Source organism: Hipposideros armiger, unplaced genomic scaffold (genome assembly GCF_001890085.2).
Source record: "Hipposideros armiger isolate ML-2016 unplaced genomic scaffold, ASM189008v1 scaffold_20, whole genome shotgun sequence".
In the NCBI taxonomy this organism is placed as follows: domain Eukaryota; kingdom Metazoa; phylum Chordata; class Mammalia; order Chiroptera; family Hipposideridae; genus Hipposideros; species Hipposideros armiger.
In genome coordinates this window covers 5,087,345-5,107,888 of record NW_017731370.1, presented here as the reverse complement: position 1 = coordinate 5,107,888, position 20,544 = coordinate 5,087,345, and the positions used below count along the sequence as shown (strand labels likewise).

Sequence of the window (20,544 nt, the reverse complement as noted above, 5' to 3'; positions counted from 1 at the left end):
GAAGATACTCTAGTCAAGGAAAGTATATGACTTTAGCCTACATTCAGTGCTTTCATCTTTTTTTTTTAATCATTAGATCATCTCATGATTGAGATTTCATGAGCAATCAATTTGATTGCATTTTAAGTCATTTTATATAGTAAACTTCTTAAGAATATCCAGTTCCTTTTCAGAAAAAGGACCTAATTACATGTATTAAACATATGTTTATTTTGAGTCCAGCACAAGTAGCCTGTGTACCCAAACAGTCAAACACAAACTGTTCCATTTGTAAACTTGAGGAAGCAAACATGAGCCCCTGTTAGCCTAGAGATTCCATATGTAGCTCTCACTCCTCAGTTTGAACTTGGTTCTCATCTTCCACTCCAAGTTAGCTGGGAATGTGGCTTTTCTTGCATTGCTCTGGTTCTGAAGAGAATGGTTCTCTAAGTGTGGTCAGTTACTGGGGAATCTTGACCACTTTGCACAGGGCCTACCTTCCGTTCATCAAACCTGACTCATCAAAGAAAAGCCCCATAACTATAGGGAGAAAGTTCATGTGTATGGGCCTTTGCTTTGTTTTTGTTGTACTATTTTTAGTTCTAGCCTTATAGGGCATTTATGGCCAAATTTTAAAAATCCTTGTTTCCATGTATGTCTTTCACATATTTTCAGACTCAGTCATAGTTGAACCCTGCATGTGAAGCAAAATTCTTTTATTGTTAAAACGACAGTGTGAGGCAAGGCTGCCTTTCTGTTGTATGAACAATGCTAAAACACTCGACTGTAAACGGATATTTCTGTATTCCACAAGGCACTGCATCTTCGGGCTACAAAACAAGAGCAGGAGAGAAGGGACCAGTATATGTGTTTCATCTACAAACTCACACTTGTGAGTTAAATCAAGGGTTTTCTATACCGTTTGAGGAGGACATGTGTTTATAATAAAAAATAAATAAAAGTTTGGCTGTCATTGCCCTTTGAAATAGCTTAAAACTTTGTTCTCGTTTTAATTTATGAAGATTTTAGGAGCTCAACCTGAGATGGTATTGCAAGAAACCAGTGAAACAGGTTTGAGGTGACCTCAGCAACTCGGAGCCTTCTTCAGAGGCCTTGGGAATTGAACCACAATTATCAGTCCTCATGCATCAGTTCTTAATCTAAGACATTTAGATTTGTGTGCGTTTGTTTTTTTTCCTTTTCCTACATTAGGTTACATCTTTCTGGTAGTATAGCTGAAGTGGACAATGTCTTCCCAGGGTGTGGTTGGACTTTTAAAGCTTTATTTTCCTTTATATAAATACACTAATATATAAAACAATAGACAGCTCCAGAAATTTTCTAGTGATATGGTATGTTAATATTGAATTAAAACCATGTGTTTCTGTTGCCTAATAAATAATCTGCTTTGGAGAAATATAAGAAGTTAAATATAGTGCAGTTTTCACAAAAGCAAATGGGCATACACAGTATCATCAACAAGAACATGGAAGAAAATCAGATTACTGTTTTCCAGCTCTCTAGTCAACCCCTACTCCATACTGTTCCCTTTTTTGTAGATCTGTAAATCTGAGGCCTGAACTAATGGAGATGTTTTGTTTTTTAAAGTTTTTTGAACCAAATTTGAAAAGTGGGAAATTTTTGTATTCAAAAAAATCCTCACTGTTTCTGGCTCCTCGTGAGCAAACTGGAAGATGTGGTGACACTGTCCCCACATGAAACCATGGGGGGCTGCCCCGCCATGGACTTGGTTGGTGTCAGGGTGCCCTCTGAATATGCCCTGGCTCCTGGCTCCGTTCCTCGTCCACAGTCCCCTGCCTGGCCACAGTCAGCACCTCCCAGGGGCTCTCGCTGCCAGCCAGCGATGGCTCTATTTGACTCCCCTCTTCTATTTGTCACTCTACAGCTGATTGATATTTCTACGAAAACAGTCTTTGCCTCACTGATTTCATCACCTCATCACCCTAATTTTTACATTGAGGCATTTTTATCTTCCTTTTAGAAATGTGAATCTGAGGCAGAGGGAAATTAAATGAGTTTCTCAGATCACAGAGTAAGCCAACATCATAGTTTCGAACAAACCTCCGTAGCAAATTTAAATCTGCAACATATCCATGAGCACATATAACATTCCTTTCAGTATTCGTAGCTAATTTAAAAAGCAAACAAAATAAAATATTCACTGTTGACTTTTTACTGTGCATGATGTTGACTTTTTTTATGTTGCATTAAATTAGAAACTTATCTCTAATTTTTTAATTTACTTTAGGAAGTCTGTTTACTGTTAAAAGAAACCATTGATTCAAGAGTTAAGGAGTACTTGGAAGTTCGTAAACAGCACAGGCCGTCAAATACAGAATTCACAAGATCCAGTCCCTTGACCTTAAAAGGTAGGCACAGAGTACTTTGATTTTGGATAAATTGTCTGCTTTGCAGAGATGGCAATTATGTTTGGCTCTGACTGTCATGTTAGCACAGTGATGCATTTTAAAAATATGTTCTAATAAAGATGCTTTGTTTGGGTTAAGAAAATGACCCCAAAAGGCGTTTAATGGTAGGCAATATATATATATATATATACATATATATATATATATATATACACACACACACACACACACACACATATATATAAATAAAAACATCCCTAAGAAAACTACAAATGTTTTAAAGGATTTTTTGACAAGTAATCTTAAAAATGGATTTACATTAATACTGGTTTGATTTGGAGCTTTATGCTTTTTTAAAAATGCTTTCATATGTCACCATGCTATTTCAGAGGTTCCCAACCGGGGATGATTTTGCCCCAGGGAACATTTGGTAATGTCCATAGACACCTTGGGTTGTTATAACTGGGATGGGAGTGATGGAGAGGAGCTACTGGCATGTAGTGGGTAGAGGCCAGGCATGCCACTACATGGCCTCCAGTGCACAGGACAGCCCCCGGTAGCAAGGCATTACCTGACTCAAAACATCAAGGGCTCTGAGGTCGAAATATCCTGCCATATTTCCTAATAACATTTTGAGAATGGTAATGTCTTTGAGTTATAGGTGAAGAAGCTGAGACTCTGCAAGATGAAGTAACTTGCCCAAATAAAAGATCATGTTCTCCAGGAGAGAGATTATCTTGTTTATTTGGCATTTTCATACCCCCACCCCCACCCCACAGTACTTAGCCTAGTGCCTGATACACAGATTCCGTGATATGTTGAATGACAAAAGTCTTTACGTAGCAAGGGAAGAACAAGACCTGAGACCCAGCTCCTCTGACTCCCAGTTCACTGTTCTTTCCAGTCTGTCATTGTTGTGTTTTTAATTGTTTTACTAAATCAGGATTTCATAGCACCCTTTGTGGCACACATATAGTCAACCCTATGTTAATCCTCAGAGGACAGTGCTGGATTGCTGTGAACTAGATTACGCTAATGCAACATCTCTTTAGGAAAAGAACTGTGTTAAGTAACCCCCTTTGAAGGCACTCTGAAGTGTTTACCCAGCACAGCTGATAAGTAGGCAGACATTAATTTTACCCAAACTGAAAGCCTTGAACAAATGGAACTTTTAGTCCAAACAATATTGTTTTAGATGATGCTTTCTGGTTTTTCGCTTAGTAGTAGTATAAATCTTGAGAAAAGCCATAGGAGCTTGCATTCTTTGTACCCAAGCAGATCTAGCTAGCCTCACTTTCTAATGTATACAAAAGGAAAAGGAACAGAGAAGGTTCTAAAACCTCCATCTCTGGTGTGTGGTAGTGGCTTGGTCCATACCCTTTGTCAGCTAGCCTTCCTCTCCTGCTGAGTGAAGAAAGCTAAATTCTCAACTTCCCAGCCTCCCTCACTGGTAGGCAACAGAGTTCTGGCCCCAAGATGAAAACCAAAGCCTTTCTTGGGCTCCTGTGGGCAAGAAGTTTGTTTTTAAACAGAAAAATGATCTCACTGTACATACCATTTTGTAATCTATTATTTTCCACCTTACATAATAATACTATAGAGAAGTTTCTTTAAACCACATACATCACCATTTTTAAAAAAACTTTGCTTTGTTGCGGTAAACTATACATAACATAAAATTTACCATTTTAACTATTTTCAGATATATAGCATTAAGTACATTCACATTGTTGTGCAACTATCACCACTGTCCATCTCCAGAACTTTCTCATCATTCCAAACTGAAACTACCCATTAAACAATGATTGCTCATTACTCCTTTCCCCGGTCCCTGGCAACCACTGTTCTACTAATATATACTATATATTTGGTAACTACTAGTAAATGTATAAATAGACAGTCATGCACTGCGTGGTGATGTTTCGGTCTGTGACAGACCACATATATGACAGTGGTTCCGTAAGATTATAATTGAGCTGAAAAATTCCCATCACCTCGTGATGTACTAGTCGTCCTACTGTCTTAGCGCAACACATTACTCACATGTTTGTGGTGATGCTGTGTAAACAAACCTGCGCTGCCAGTTGTATAAAAGTACAGCACATACAATTGCAGTTGTAGGCTGTACTGTCTGTGTATGTACACTGTGATGTTCGCACAATGACTAAATCACCTAAGGACACATTTCTCAGAATGTATCCCTGTTGTTCAGTAGCACATGACTATGTGTGATAGTATATATCACATTTTGTTATTCATTCATGTGTCAATGAAGTAGTTGGGTAGTTGGGTTGTCTCCACCTTTGACTATTGTGAATAATGCTGCTGTGGACATTGCTGTACAAGTGTCTGGGTGGGTCCCTGCTTTCAATTCTTTGGGTATATACCTAATCTTCAAGCACATTGCTGAATCATTTGGTAATTCTGTGTTAAAGTTTTTTGAGGAACTGCCAGACTGTTTCCTACAGTGACTGCACCATTTTATATTCTCACCAACAATGCACGAGGGTTCCAATTTTTTCACAACCTTGCCAATGTTTATTTTCTGCTATTCTGATTACAACCATCCTAATAGATGTGAAATAGTATCTCAGTATGGTTTTGATTTGCATTTCCCTAATAAGTAGTGATGTTGAGCATCTTTTCATGTGCTTATTGGCTATTTGTACACCTTCTTTGGAAAAATGTCCTTTGCTCATTTTTTGAATTTTTTGAATTGTTTGGTGTTTTTTTGTTTTTGAGTTGTAGGAGTTCTTTATATATTCTGGATATTAACCCCTTATCAGACATATGATTTGCAAATATTTCTCCCATTCTGTGGGTTACCTTTTCATTCTCTTTATGGTGTCTTTTGACACCAAATGTTTTTAATTTTAATGTAGCCAGTTTATTTCTTCTTTTGTTACCTGTACTTTTGATGTCATAGCCAAGAAATCACTGCTGAATCCAATGTCATGAAGCCTTTTCTTCTGTTTTTTCTTCTAACAGTTTTATAGATTTAGCTCTTACATTTTGGTCTTTGATCCATTTAGAGTTAATTTTTATATATGGGTTAAGGTAAGAAAGAGTCCAACTTCATTTTTTTTTTATAGGTGGATATCCAGTTGTCTCAGCATCATTTGTTGAAAAGCCTATCTTTCCCCCCATTGAATGGTCTTGGCAGCCTTTTCAAAAATTACTTGATCATAAATGTCAGTGTTTATTTCTGTGCTCTCGATTATATTCCATTGGCCTGTATGTCTGTCCTAATGCCAGTTCCACACTATTTTGATTATCACAGCTTTGTAGTAAGTTTTAAAATTAGAAAGTGCGAGTCTTCCAACTTAGTTATTGTTCAAGATTGTTTTATCTGTTCGGAGTCCATATCACCATTTTTGGGGTATTTTTTAGATTTTTTTTTATTGGGGAATTGGGAGAGGGGAACAGCATTGGGAAATCGGGGAAGGGGAACAGACAAGTAGCTGTCCTTTTGTTCTTCAGTCTAGTTGTGGAGGACGTCGCTTCACTGGCCCATGTTGGTATTATCATTGCGCTCTTCCTGGGTGAGGCAGATCGGTCGCTGGCCACTGGATGGCTGCTCACGGCGGCTCTTGGCAGCTCACACCAGCTGCCGGCCGCTCACCCCGGCTGCCCGCCACCCATGGTAGCTTATGGCAGCCCACTGCAGCCCCACTGCAGCTCCACTGCAGCCTACGCCATTGCTGGCAACTCACAGCAGCCCAGCTCCAGGTCAAGCTGTTATTCATCATCTTAGCTGTAGAGGGCAGTGTCACTGGCCCTCATGTGGGATCCGAACCAGGGCCCTGCTGCTCAGAACTGGCGTCCCAAGCCAGCTCTTAACCAGTGCACCACTCGGCTTGCCCCATATCACCATTCTTAATGACTACATAGTATTCCATTAAATGTTCATACTAGCATTTATAGGTCAGACATTTAGGTTGCATCTAGTATTTTCACTGTTGTAAACCATGGTGCAGTGAACATCCTGATTACATACATATTGGCAAATTTCTATTTCTTTATAGTATTGGGTCGTCAGGAAAGTCATGACATATTTTTCTATGTTTTTGAATGCAAAAATGCATCATGACTTGCTTGACAACCCAATATTTCTAGTTTAAAGTTCATATTTGTATTGTTTTGTAAGCGCTGCTTAAGGATGTTAACGTTCTGTATATTATACATGTTACAAATGATTTTTTCCAGTCTGTCCTTTACTTTTGACTTGGTTTATCTAATTGTACAACCCCAAACAGAGAAACGTTTATTTGTGTCATGGAGCCTTCAGTGACCACCAGTGGGATAAATGCCAGGCTCTCTTGTAACAAGATAAGCAGTGTGGTTGTGTGCCAGAGGGAGGCAGGATGATGCTAATACAGCATTGTGTTGTGCACTCTTTAGAAAAATGGCTGTGCTGAGTCTCCCTCTTTGAAAGTAAACTTGGTGTGAAAGCACCATCTTTGCTCTCCTTCCTAATTCTGATAACAGTTAACCTTTAACTGAGCAGGTCTTTTACCAGTCTTTTTCTCTGCTGCCACCAACCAGCCTAACCTGGACATCTGGACAACCCGTAGCCACCTAGCTGGGTTCCTCTCATCTGCTCTGGCCAGTGTTTCACCTGCTGCCAACACTTCAGTTGGTAAACTCCCTTAAAATCAGATTTCTGATCTTGTACACCTCTGCAGCCCTTCAGGATTTCCCCAAGGCTTCCAGGATAAAGGGCAGGATCCCTGGGGTAGCTGCCGCTCCAGCTTCATCTTGTACCACTTTCTCCTTCTTTCTTCTTCCAGCCACAGCAGACTTAATTGCTTTCTATCAAAGCTCCATTCTTCTACTTTTCTTGGGACCTCTGCCCATGTAGGAGTGCAGTTCTCCTCTTCTTCTGTGCCTCCTTCAGCAATATTCTTAAAGTCTACTCCTCCGGGAGACTTCTCCTGTCAACAGGTCCCCTTGTTCCAGGCCCGCGAGCATCCTGAACTTTTGTTCACACCACTCTGTTGTCTTATCTCTCCACAAATGTGTAAGCCACCCAAAGACAGGTTCTTCCTCTTTTATTATCTGTTATATCTCCAGCATGGAGTACATTTCCTGGCTTGCAGTAGGTACTTAATAAATGTTTGTTCAGGTGATAAATTACCTGTGCGGTTATATCTTTCCTCTTCCTGGTAAGGTCAAGGCCTGCCGTAACTTACCTATCCCGCTTTGTCCCCTCCTGCTACTCACTTTCCTATTTCCTACAAACCTACATTCTTTATTCTTTATAGCTCTGTGCCTTTGCATTGCCTGCCAGACTCTTATTTAACTTTTTTAAGACCCAACTCAAATATTACCTCTCCAAAGCTTTCCTCAGTTTCCCCTCTTCTGGCCCTTAACACTTTTCTAATATTTGTCACATTGTATTATAATTGTGTTACAATCAGTCTATCTCCCTTTCTTCCTCACCTTTAGTGGTAAAGATTGATTCTTTACCATCTTTTTTTGCTAGAGCCTCTTTTCTTCTCTAATACCTTGGTGCTTGATGCAAGAGCATAAACAGGTGACGTGGGTTCTGGTTATAAGTGCTTAACCTCATGCTAAAGTAGTTCATTTCCAGAAGATAAGGGCATTGTTCACCCATCTCTACCACCGGCTGCTTTTCCCAGATGACCAAGGTCCATCATGTTCTAGGCCGTGCACACCCACAGGGACATAGGAAGTAGACAGACATAATAACATACTGCCATCTTCTACTGTTAACAGCGCCACAAAAAAAACGGAAACCGAATTCATGCTTTTCCTCTTTCCTCAGAGCCAAAGACGTCCTTCTAGACATTTATTTAAGCTCCTGTTCTCTCCTGTTTCAATCATCTTACCTGAATGCCTGTTTCAAAAGCAATTTCAAAGCCACTAACCATCAGGCCTTGCCTGTGTCAGTGTTCAGTTCTGTGTCTCGTGTTCCCTGACACTGGCGAGGGCTGTCGTTACGGGATTGGTGGTTTGTGAAGTCTCTAGGCAGGTAACTTTGTTGATCACGCTTATAAAAGTAATATTTTTCATGGTCTGAGTTTTCTTTCAGAAAAATAGCATAAATGGCTTTGAGGCCATTTCTTAGTCATATAATACAAAGGAATACAAAGAGCATTCACAAACTCAGTCAGCACACAGCACAGCAGACATTTACCAGTAGCCTTATCTTTTTGCAGTCACCTGAAATATTATTTCAATAGATTCAGTAAAAATTAATGTTGTAAGAAAGTTTTCTTGAAGACTTCACTGTCAATTCCTGTCCATTTTGCCTCATTAATATTTTTCCCCTAAGCCTTCCCAATATTGGGTGTTATCAGTGTTTTTAATTTTTGCAAATCTGACAGTCCAAAATTTAATAAAGAAGATATCTTGCTTTTTGATTTTTATTTGTTTCTGTTTTTTATGTGTTTGTTGACTGGCCTGCATATTCATCGCCCTTGCTCGCCTTTGTATTGGGTTGTCTTTTTCTTCTTAATTTTTTCTATTTCCCATTGTCACTCCCTTGATCCAGACCCTTTTCTTAATTAGCTTTTGAACTCCTGCCACAGCCTCCTGATTTTCCTTTCAACTCATCCACACCTCTGCCACCAAAGTGGCCTTCCAAAAACAAAAATGTGAGAGTCTGCAGCTTAAAACCTTTTGTGGTCAGGAACCTTAGTTGCCTAATATCCTTTATTTAGTTTCATTTCTGCTTGAGACTAGCCAGAATGGACCTGGCTCTTCAGAGAAGAAACTGATTAAAGATACTAGGTAGTTCACAGGATCTACCTGTAGGAGGCCAGACAGCCCCGTTCTGCAGCCACACGGACAGCCCAGCCACAGCCACAAGACGGAAACCGCTTTGGTATAGGCACCATTTCAGCTGCAGCCTGCAGTGCTCAGGACCGGTATCAGCCTGTGCCCCAGCCTGCAGAATATTGACTGCCTGGCACACGGCCATAGCCCCTGGCTGCTCCTTCTGAACTTTCTGCAAGGCAAAACTAGATCCCATGGCTGTACCCTAGTAGCAGGTGAGCCAGGGGATGTGAAACGTTTGTCCTTTACCTTAGGAAAGTGAGACTTATAAAATGTGGAAGTTACCAAAACACAGGGAGAGGATGGTCAAAAATCGGGGGTGGGTAGCCACAAACATCCACTGAAGTTTTCCTCTTTCATAAACTTCCAAACAATAACAACAACTATTGCCAACTACACAACTCTCCCAACCACGAGGCAGTGTGCTCAGCATCTCCTCCAAGAGAAAGAACCCAAAGTTCTCAAGCCCTAGCTCCAAGTCCAGGATTTCTGAGTGATGTTTATTCTTCCACTACTTCATTCACAGACTATATTTGTTAACTTATTGACTAAATCATAGACTATTGCCAAAATACCTTGAATAAAATAGTAAGGAAACAAAAAGCCAAAAATGTAGTTAATATATACATGATACGACAAGGAGGATAATATAGGAAGATGCTACCACTCTCTCTTTTTTTTTTTTTTAAAGATTTTGATGGGGAATCGGGAGGGGAACAGTGTTGGGGAATCGGGGGAGGGGAACAGAGAAGTTGCTGTCCTTTTGTTCTTCAGTCTAGTTGTGGAGGGCATCACTTCACTGGCCTATGTTGGTATTATCATTGCGCTCTTCCCAGCTGAGGCAGATCGGTCGCCGGCCATCGGACGGCCGCTCATTGGCGACTCATGGCAGCCCAGCTCCAGGCTGAGCTGTTGTTCAGCATCTTAGCTGTAGAGGGCACAGCATCATACCCTCATGTGGGATCCGAACCGGGGCCCCGCTGCTCAGAGCTGGCGTTCCAAGCCAACTCTTAACCAACGTGCCACTCAGCCGGCCCACATTCTCATTTTTATAACCAGTTACGTGAAATAAATAGCTGGTATTTATATCTTCCCTCCTCTAATATTCATTTCACATTTTCTCTGTCCTTAGCCAATAAGTCAGCTGATCAGTATTATTTACCTGGCAGACCTTCATTTCTGAGGAATTTGAGCCCTCAGTGGTCCAGCCTTTATGAGGTTGTCATCATTTTCGTTACCTTTTAGTCACTTCCCACTTTCACTCCCTGGTTCCAGGAACCATGTATTCTGGCAAAGGGAACACATTGTTCTGTTGGTCAGAGCTCGTAATATATCTTTACCCCAGTCCCATGAGGTCCTGCCTTGCCATTTGTATCATAACTGAATTTTCAGTAGACTTTCCCACCATTGTAGAAGGCCAGCTGCATTTGATCCTTGCTTGATTGCTCGATAGGATCATTGAGTTTTATGAGCCCACTGCCTTATTTTGTGAAATGAGTTTCTTGCTCAGAAGCACCATGGTGGTGATGGTGAATGAAGCTTTCAGTAAGTCCATGGATGATGTGGCTGGCAGAAACATGGCAGGCATAGAGGACACACACATTCAAATCCTGAATGAGGGTCCATTCCAGTAAAAATAATGCCTTTTCTGTAAGGAAAGAGGTCTAATCTAATCCACCCACCACCACTGGCCCATGTTCCTGTGGTATGAGAGCTGGTGGGGAGGCTCACATTAATTGCTGCTGCTGGCAAATTAAGTGCTTGGCAGGACTCAGCCTTGGTGAGGTTAAGTCCACGTGGTTGAGCCCAGGTGTAATGTTCATCCTTCCCACCATGGCCACATGGCTCCTGAGCCCTTTGAGCAGGTAAATGGGCAGCTGGGAAAAGAGACTGGCCAGGATCCATGGCGCAGGTCATCTTGTCCAGTCAGTATAAGAACTTCTCTTTAATGAAGCCTTTCAGAGAACATTCACATAAGATACAAATATTTTCACACTCTAATATAACTTTTCCCCAAATGTCATCAAGTCCTTCTGAGTTACCGTGTGTGTGTGTGTGTGTGTGTTTATATTCGTGTCTCAGCCTCTTTCTCCTTACAGGCCATGTGGACCCAAAATATACTATTCACCGTTCTGCCCGCCGGACAGATTTTTCCTTCTTCACTCTGAGTGAGGCTATATCGTTGTATTTATTCACTTCTGGTTGATCCCATCCTATTGGGATTGTTAACCAGGTACAAATTTTTATCTGCTAGTAAACTAGTCACTGAAGCTTTTAGATCATTTATATAGATCAGAGAAACACACAAACATACCCACCAATGTTTGTGCTTATTTCTTACGAGTAAGGAGTACAAGGTGCAAAACCTTGACTTCCCTTTTGGATGAACTCTGTTACATTCCTCAGACCATTGGATGTTCAGAAATTATATTTTCATAGGTTTCATCTGTCACCATCTGACATGTCTATGTCCTAGCATGACATCTAGAATCCATGCTACCTGCTGCTCTGTAAGTCCTCCCATAATGCCTTCAACGTAGTAGACCAGAATAATATCCTATAAGATAGTGAGATAATCAAGGTCCCTGTGGTCTGATAGTGTCACTGAAGCAGAATGTTAACAGAGCAATGAGACAAAACTGGAGTTGTGTGGTATTCCTACCACAGGTAGAAGCCTGCTTGCTTCTGTGTTCTTCGTTCCCTGGGGTAGAAACATCACGTTTTACCAGTTCTGCATTGCTGATGCTAGGTCCTATAGTGTTCCAGTTGAGAGGCCACCTCCAGAAAAGTCCCTACCTAATTAAACCTACATTAGTCCACCATCATTACCCAGGATACATTTGTCTTGTATTTAGGCCAAAGAGGCACATTAAATATAAAAATTATATGAAAAAAATATTATTGGATATTTCAAGTTTTTGATGGTAGCCTAATCTCTGTGATTTCCTAGGGATCAATACTGCTTTTAGTTTAGTTTTCATGCAGAGAGGCAACTCCACACCCTTCCCTCTGGCCTTTCATTACCATCAGAGCACCCACTCCACGAGACATAGATTTCAAGTATGGCTTCTCTCAGTTGCAGGGAAAATCTATCCCAATTATATATTCAGCAACTGAGAAGACAACTGCAGATTTTCACAGCCCTGCTGGGCCCTTTGTGAGATGAACTGAAGCCAGATTCCTGTTGATCACCTTCTCATGGGTCACAGGGGCATTTAGGAACCCCAAGAATTAGCATCATTATCTCAGAGCCGGTGTCCAGTCACCCTCATAATAAGTTCTGGGTGTTTTGCTTTGCTCCTTGTGCAGGTCCCAAGTAGAAGTTTTATAAATGTACTTGCAGGGTTATCGAAGGGTCCTTACTCGAAGAATGCCTGGCTCTCTCCCCTCAAGAAAATAAGGGTCTGAGAACTGATTCAAACCTGGGACTGGGTGAGAGCCCATTGCTCTTCTTCACGGCAGTGTGAGTCAGGCTCCTGTTCACCAGACCTAGATTGTTTTTCTATTATACAGTGTATTAGTTTGATAGGGCTGCCATAACAAAATACCACTGGGGGGCTTAAACAACATAATTTTTGTTTCTCACAGTTCTAGAGACTGGAAATCTGAGATCAAAGTATTGGCAGGGTTGGTTTTTTCTGAGGCCTATCTCCTTGGCTTGTGGATAGCCTTCTTCTCCCTGTGTCTTCACATGGTTCTCCGTCTATACATGTCTGTGTCCTAATTTCCTCCTCTTAGAAGGACACCAGTCGTATTAGATCAGGGCCCACTCTAAATAACCTCAGTTAATTTAACTACCTCTTTAAAGATCCTATATTCAAATACAGTCACATTCTGAGGTGCTGGGGGTCTTGGGGGTACGTATTAATAATTCAGTCTATGGCATACAGTTTAAGTAGGGCCTAAGTATATTGTCCATCTTATTTGGAGTTATGGACATAATCAATTAACCAATAAGCCAAAAATGTCTGTGGGTCAAGCCACCGACAGAGTCCTTGCCAAAGTTTCCACTGAGTCATGGCCCTCTAGTGGACCAAGTGTCTTGCCAGCCATGGGCTTTAGTTGACCGCAAATTTTAGTCTACCCCATTACCGGGAGACCCACCTACTGTTGGGTTTTGGTGGCCGACAAACACCATGCCTGTCCTGGTCATCAGCCCTCCGAGCACCTAGTTCTCCCAAAGTGGCTGTCCACTCAGAAACAACCCTGAGAGCAGTGTCCTCCCTACCCTGGTCTCTCATCATTGTGCAGAGGGTTCCGGGGAACACAGGGCAACCTCTTGGCACAGGCTGACAATCTCACAGATCACCTCTGCTCTCTTAACATCCTATAGCTAGATGTGCTAGGCTGGGGTACAGCTCCGTGCACTTGGAGCTGCATTCCAGCTGAGAGACCCCAGTTCTCCCACTGATCGACGTTTGTAACTGAGCAAGTATGAAAACAAGGATGAGGGTGGCAGACATTTTAGTTCCAGCTTCAGGCACGGAGTCGTCTGGCTGTTCAGGAGAACAAACCGCCTGCCCAGCATCAGATACTCTGGCAGCTCTCCAGCCAGAGCTGTGGAAAGCCGAGTTCAGTAGGAGCTTCTTGCCCCTGCAGGAAAGGGAGTCATTGGTCCCAGATGGCGTTGACCAGGCCCTGGGAGAGCTCCTGTAGTCATTTATCAGCTTGTCACTCTAGCCTAATGAGCAGAACATCATGCTCTCTCACCTCTGGGCCTTTGCACATGCTGCTTCCTCTCCCTGAAACTCTTCTCCTTCCGCTGCACTGGGCCAGCTCCTTGTCACTCTGCAGGTATGTGCCCAGGTGTTACTTTCCCATTTGCCTGGTCCACCCTGAACAGTCGCAGCACTCATCGTTCTCTGCCTCCCAGAGGGGAAAGGTCTTGTCCTGGTCGGCACTCAGTGTGGAGCCTGTCACTCCAGAGGAGCACATGCATTGAAAGGAGTAAAGGAATGAGTGGTAGTTTGTACTTGCCAGTCACATGTTTATTTTCCAAATCTTTGCACCATGCTTCCATTGCAACACCTTCCACAAAAGACAGAGGCGAAAGTGGTCTGTGAGTTACAGATTATCAAATGGTTTTTCTCATTTGGTTTTCAGAAAGTTAAAACCACGTGTTATCCCATTGTAAGATTAGCTGCAATATCTTCTGACTCTTCTGCAGCTGGAGACTGGACATTCCGTCCCTCCAGCCCACCCCATGCCAGGTGTCCTGAGCAGTACTGCTCCTACTGCTTACCTGTTGCTAAGCTCCAACCTGCTAGGTGCTAGCACTGTTCCTCGTCTTCCACACACTCATGGCAGATCCTTGGGACAGTCCTTTCTAGCCAGCATTCTTAACCCTTCTTCTAAAGAGGAGAGCCAGACTCAGAGTTCAAGCTCCTTGCCTAGGGCTGCATAACTAGTGAGCGTCAGAGGCAGTGTGAAAACGTGGCTGCCTGGTGTCTGGCTTGTGTTCCCAGCTTCAGTATGTCTATGAGAGCGAGAGCGAGGGACGGAGGGAAGAGGTTGATTTAATAAAATTTTCCTCTAACCATGAAAACAAAGCTGTCTTTAAATTAACCATGTGGAAGCCAGGAGCAGCATCCTGCTTGAACGACTATGAGCATATCTTTATTTTGGATTTTATATCCCCTATATTCCGATCACAAGTTGGAAAGGGAAAAAAATGGACTCCAAAACAGAGCTCATCTTCCATCTCCAAACACTTACTTCAATGCACTGTCTGAGTACTAGGGGGTCACTACATTTTTGTGTGTGTGGAGCAGTATTTTTTCTTTCTTTTTTTTTTTTTTTACTGCCTATTACTCTATTCTGTATAACCTTTTGCTTGCAGTTAACATCTAAGAAATCCAGTCTTTTGGAAAATGCCATAAAATAAATTAAATTTTCCTGGGTACTGTGGTTTCTGTCTGCAGTGGCTTTCTTTTTGGCTTTTCTTCTAAGCTGAATGCTCCTCTAAAATCTTAGCTTAAATCTCCAGCCAAAGTGTGTAGCCGACTGCTCGTTCCTTTGTGACATCCAAGGTATCTTCTGCGAATGTTCAGGGCTGAATTACCAGGCTTTCTCTCTCTTCACTGACACCCACGCAGCATTCTGCGGTGGGGCACATTACCACCATGTTAGGAAATCAGTGGGTGTTCACATAACAAGAGGAGAAAATGAAAAAGATGAGAATTGCCAAAACAAGCAAGTTCTTCCTATTCTTCCCTCTGTCTGAGAAATATTCCCCTCCTTTCCCCAACGCCCGATGTGTGGTACCTGCCAAAGAAAGCTTTCTCTCTGCTCTTCAGACACAGGCCTGATTGTGAGCCCTTCTCCCCAGCGTCCCCCTGGGTGCAAATTTGTATATGTGCTGTTTGTTTTGGTTTGTATTTATTTTCCCAGCCCACTGAAAACAGGGCCCTTTCCTATTGAAAATAAATGTTGGAAGTGAAACACTTTTCCTTTTGAGCCCAGCCCTTCCTCCATCAGGCGTTTTCAGAGAGAACAGTGAAAACTCACTCGGATACCCCATCCTTTTCTTATACGTTAAAAATAAAAATTACTGTGCATCCAACAACCGGTAACCCTGACAAAGCATAGGCCCTTGACAAACACCACTAACTTCAGCAGTCACTTTCGATGTGCGTCAGCTGTTCCCATGGAATGTTAGTGCTTGTCCTGTTCTGCACACCAGCCGTACTCCAGTCACAGACTCAGCCATGGAGGGAGTTCTCCGACTTTCACAGTGAGATGCTGCTGAAAGAGCAAGGACTGGGCGCTCGGATGGTTTTATAAACAGTAAAACAGCACAACGTATTTTCAATTATCTGCTGTTCTGGTAAATAGTCTTAATATTTAGACATTGTTTTTTCTATTCACAGCCCTTTACAAATAGAAATGGATTTCACTAGACCTCTCCTAGGGCACAGTGGAAACATATGTTTTCTCTTTACACATGTGTTTCAATAGCTTTGGTTATTATTTACATTTCTTCCCATAATATACTCAATCAAAACATCTTCTAGGCTTTCATCCACACATGAGAAGAAGCTTAAAAGGGCAATAATGAAAGCAAGTGCCTAGAAGCCCTCTGGTGAATGTGCTGCAGTTTCAGCAAAGATTATTTTTCCAGGAATGGGCAATTTGTAAAACTTAAAGCTTTATACTTTTTACCAAAAGTGTGCTAAAGTAGCAGTGACAGCACAAGGTGCTTTGCATTCTCAAAAACTGGGGAGATTTTGCTAACCAATTATTCCAATAAATGAAAAGAAAACAAAATCCCTAAATGCTTAAGGGTAATGTTCCCACTCAGTATAGTCGCCTGTTATGGACATTGCCAGGGTTACAATGACTGACCTTTTGTTCACTTAATAATTTTACAAGAAATTAAAACACTAAAAACCTGATACACAGCTTTGAAAATATGAGGATTCTTTTCACCACACCAAGAATATCAGTTTGAACCACACTAGAAGACCTTTTCGATGTTAGATCCACCATACTGGCCTGTGAGAACACTGCTTCCTCTCCCACTCTGTCCTTCTCCCTTAACCCCCTACCCCACACATAAGAAAGACAAGGATTTTTCCCTCATAAAACAAATTCTGTGGCACCATTGCTTAGTTTCAGATTGCACTGCTAATTTTGTGGGGGCTTTTATGGTGATGCAACGCCAGTGTTTCTTTTGAGTTGGCTTGGGCTTGTTCACATTTACATTCAGACTTTCTTTCAAATTTCTGCATATTCTGGAACTGGGAAGTTCAAAACAACTTTACCAAATTTCCTGCAACTCTTGGATTCTAGAAAGATCTTTGTCACCAAATGGTAGTTGAAAGACTTTTTTTTTTTGGTTGTCCTAATTGCCTGAGAGCCCTGCCCATTTACCGGCTCTATGAAGACTGGCGATTTTATTACTAGATATTTCAAAAACAAATCCTGTTTGGTGGTCACGTAGAACTGGTTGGCCCTCCTGGCCTGCTAGGAGTGGGAGAAGTAATGGGAGAGAAAGTCACCTACCTATTAAATTGATAATAGGGGTGAGGTAAAACCATTCGGTTGGTGACCTGTTTGTTTTGTCTTGATATTTCTCATGGTGACAACTGGATGGGAGGCCTGGAGTTCACCCAGTAAAAATTGTGGTTTATCCTAGCATTTAGGAATGTGCCTCCTGGTGCACTCACTAGCTTTATATTGTCTGAATGGTTTGGCTGCCACATTGTGTGTGTGTGTGTGTGTGTGTGTGTGTGTGTGTGTGTTGGGGTGAGGGGGTGAGGGGTGGGGTGCAAGGAGATAGTGAGACCCCTACAAACCTGTACTTTCCTTTGACACATCCCAGTTATAGTCTTAAAAAGTGGCAACCTCTCCTGTGTTTGACAAATACTAATGAGGAAAGCTCTCCTCCCCCGCCCCCACTCATAAAGCAGTGGCCTTTTCTCACAGGGGTTGCATATAATTTTTTAATGTGTGGGATGATAACGTATAGTAGAAATTGTTTACATTGGCATGTGCTGTTCATTTCTGGGGAGTTTTATGTTCATTAGACTATAGAAATAGTTTTCCAATGTCAGGGAAGTGCCTATAGCATTTACCAGCTTGTCTGTTCCCTTTAAATTCTTTTTCTTTGGCCAGGATCTCCGATCACCATGCCAGGACTTTAACATTTGTAGTAATTGAGTTTCACATCACTAATATTAATAGCCATCAGGAAGCTTGAGAGAGAAAATAGATAGTAGCTATCTAACAGATTAAATGCCTGTTAATTTTGAACCTTTAGTTTTGAAGGGTACAGAGGACAAATGAAGAGGCCCTAGTGTAGGATAATACACTGGTTTAACGCTTTGGGACTGAGATTTGCTAACAATATTTCTTGGGAATTTTGGGGACTACAGTGCACATGATGATTAAAAACAGACAGCTTTCATTTTCAAATTCCCCAACACGGCACCCTAATTTTTCTAATTATTTAGAATGAAAGTAGAGAATCTAAAATTATATTTTTTTGTAGTTACTGATTTCAGTTTACCACTTCAGTTGTTTATAGCCAAAACAATTTTACTATATTTACTGTCATAATTTTTATCAACTAGGCAGGGAATATCTGTTCCCTTTGGTACAGTGGACATGTATGTTGTCTCTAAAGGAATTGGCCACAGATTTCTGAGTGAGGTGGGTATTTGTGAAGCACTGTGAACCCCTGGGCTGTTCCCAGGGAGTTGGGTAGAGGCATATTTAATAACTGCTCAGGTACACTTAATTGCGCAGCTTGTTTATGTTTGTTGTTATACCACAGTGCTGTGATTACCTAGAGCCTAAACTCCAGTCAGCTTCAAATTTATTTTAACTATTCGATCATGAACTATTTAACTGGTGGGAAACTTGGCTTAACCTATTTTGTGAAATGTCTTGAGAAAATTATCCATGTCTATATTAAACAAAAACCAAACTAGCTCCACATAATCTCAAACATAAATGATGAATGCCTAGAAGAGATACTAGCTTTAACTTTGAGACCAAGATCAAATTGCAATTCTGAGGTCATAGATTGGTGTGTATGTACACATAAATGTGTGTGTGTATGTTTGTGTGTTTCTGTATTTAATGAATAATATGGGTGTGTATATACCCACAAATATAAGTTGCTGCTAAAGAAAAAAAAAGCTACAAGGCCTGAAAAGAGACAGCAAAAATATGATTTTCTTATAAATATTTGAAGGAATTTTACTTAATTGCAACCAGAAGTCTGACCTGGAAGTGTAGTGTTTTGACCCCCTAGCTGTCTGGTTTCCTATTTCTGGTGTTTTGCTCTCCCCCAGCTGTGAGAAAATCTATTTTACACGGTTTTAACCCTGTATATTCTTAGAAATACTGAAGTAGAAATTATTCCCTTGGGGGAAAAGAAATTCTCATTATTTACAAGAATGACTTGTAAAGGTTTCTCTTAAATAGAAAACATTTTTGAAACATTTAGCAAATCTTTCTTTATAAGATATATTTGAAAATAAAACAGCTTTTGAGTTTCCTTTCAAGGTAATGTGAACTTTTGGAAGACTAAGATTTTTACGTTGCATAAGTTTATCCTCAGTAAAATACTAACTTCTCACTAACAAAAGTACACAGAATTTATAAATAGCCCTCTTATGAGTAGGCTTTTTCATACTTTTTCTTTCCATTTCTAGCTTACTAATTTTTTTTTCTCTAGCTTTGTAGAAAAGTAAAAATTAGGCTGAACTTTGTGGGCCTGGAGTAGTGTCTGGTATTCTAATGGGCCAAAAGACACCAGTGACATTTAATTAGGAGAACTTGTAGGGCTAGGAAACCTACTGTTGGAAAAGTATAAAATTCACATATCAAATGCTCATAGATGCATTTGCTTCTTCTAGTAAAATGATGGAGAACTTTGCTTCTGTGGAACCTCTTAGAGTTTGCCAGCATGATCAACTGATCCTATATCTCATTTAAAAAGTCTCTGACAGAGAAAGACAAATACCATATGATCTCACTTATACGTGGATTCTAAAAAACTGAATAAATGAGAAATGTAAACAGAAATAGTCTCAGAGACACAGAGGAAAAACTGAGTGTTGCTAGTTGGGAAGGGAGGGGGATGAAGAAAAAGGGGAAGGGATAAAAATACAAATTGGTAACTACAATATGGCCTCAGGGATAGACAAGACAGCTTGGGGAATATAGTCAATAATGTTGTAAATATTTTTTAGGGGGCCAGATGGACTCATGTCTTGTTAGGGAGACCACTTCATAGACGGTGTAGAGGCCTGACCACCGCACTGTGTTTCTGAAGCTGATGTTGAATAATATTGTATGTTAACTATAATTATATATACATATAGTCACGGGATGTGGAGTAGAGTGTGGGAATGGAGTCAATGGAATTGTAATAGGTAAGTATGACATCGGGGGTGGGAGGGCAGTCGATGGGGGAGGGAGGTTGTTTCTTTTAAGGAGTGAAAAGGATAACTATTGCATTATTCTGTACACCTGAAACTAATAATAAAAATAAATAAAACATAATAAATTGATATAATGGAAAAAAATAATAAAATTAAAAGTCTCTGACATTTTCAGTTAGAGAAAAGGATCATTCTTCCTACTTGATTTAGGGCTTTAAGAATGAGAAACACTGATAGTTTCCATCCATTTAGCTGAGGAACATTTTTTTTTTTAATAATAGCTTTATTGACGGTTCGAGGCCAGCCCGAGCTGAGCAGCCGCTAAGCTGCCAATAGGTAGCAGGATGGCTCAGCTAAAAAAAAAAAAAAAAAAAAAAAATAGCTTTATTGAGATATAATTCACATACCATACAATTCACTCACTTAAAGTATGCAATTCGGTGTTTTTTATATATTCACAAAGTTGTGCAACCATCATC

General features: G+C 40.9%; 1 protein-coding gene across 1 annotated transcript in view; it reads left to right on the top strand.

The window, feature by feature from the left end:
- SLX4IP (SLX4 interacting protein) overlaps positions 1-20,544 on the top strand; it is a 207,734-nt gene that overhangs the window by 133,319 nt on the left and 53,871 nt on the right. The window contains exon 4 of the mRNA XM_019635262.1: positions 2,249-2,369. Within this exon, the coding sequence (XP_019490807.1) occupies positions 2,249-2,369 (121 nt within the window). The remainder of the gene's footprint in view (positions 1-2,248; positions 2,370-20,544) is intronic.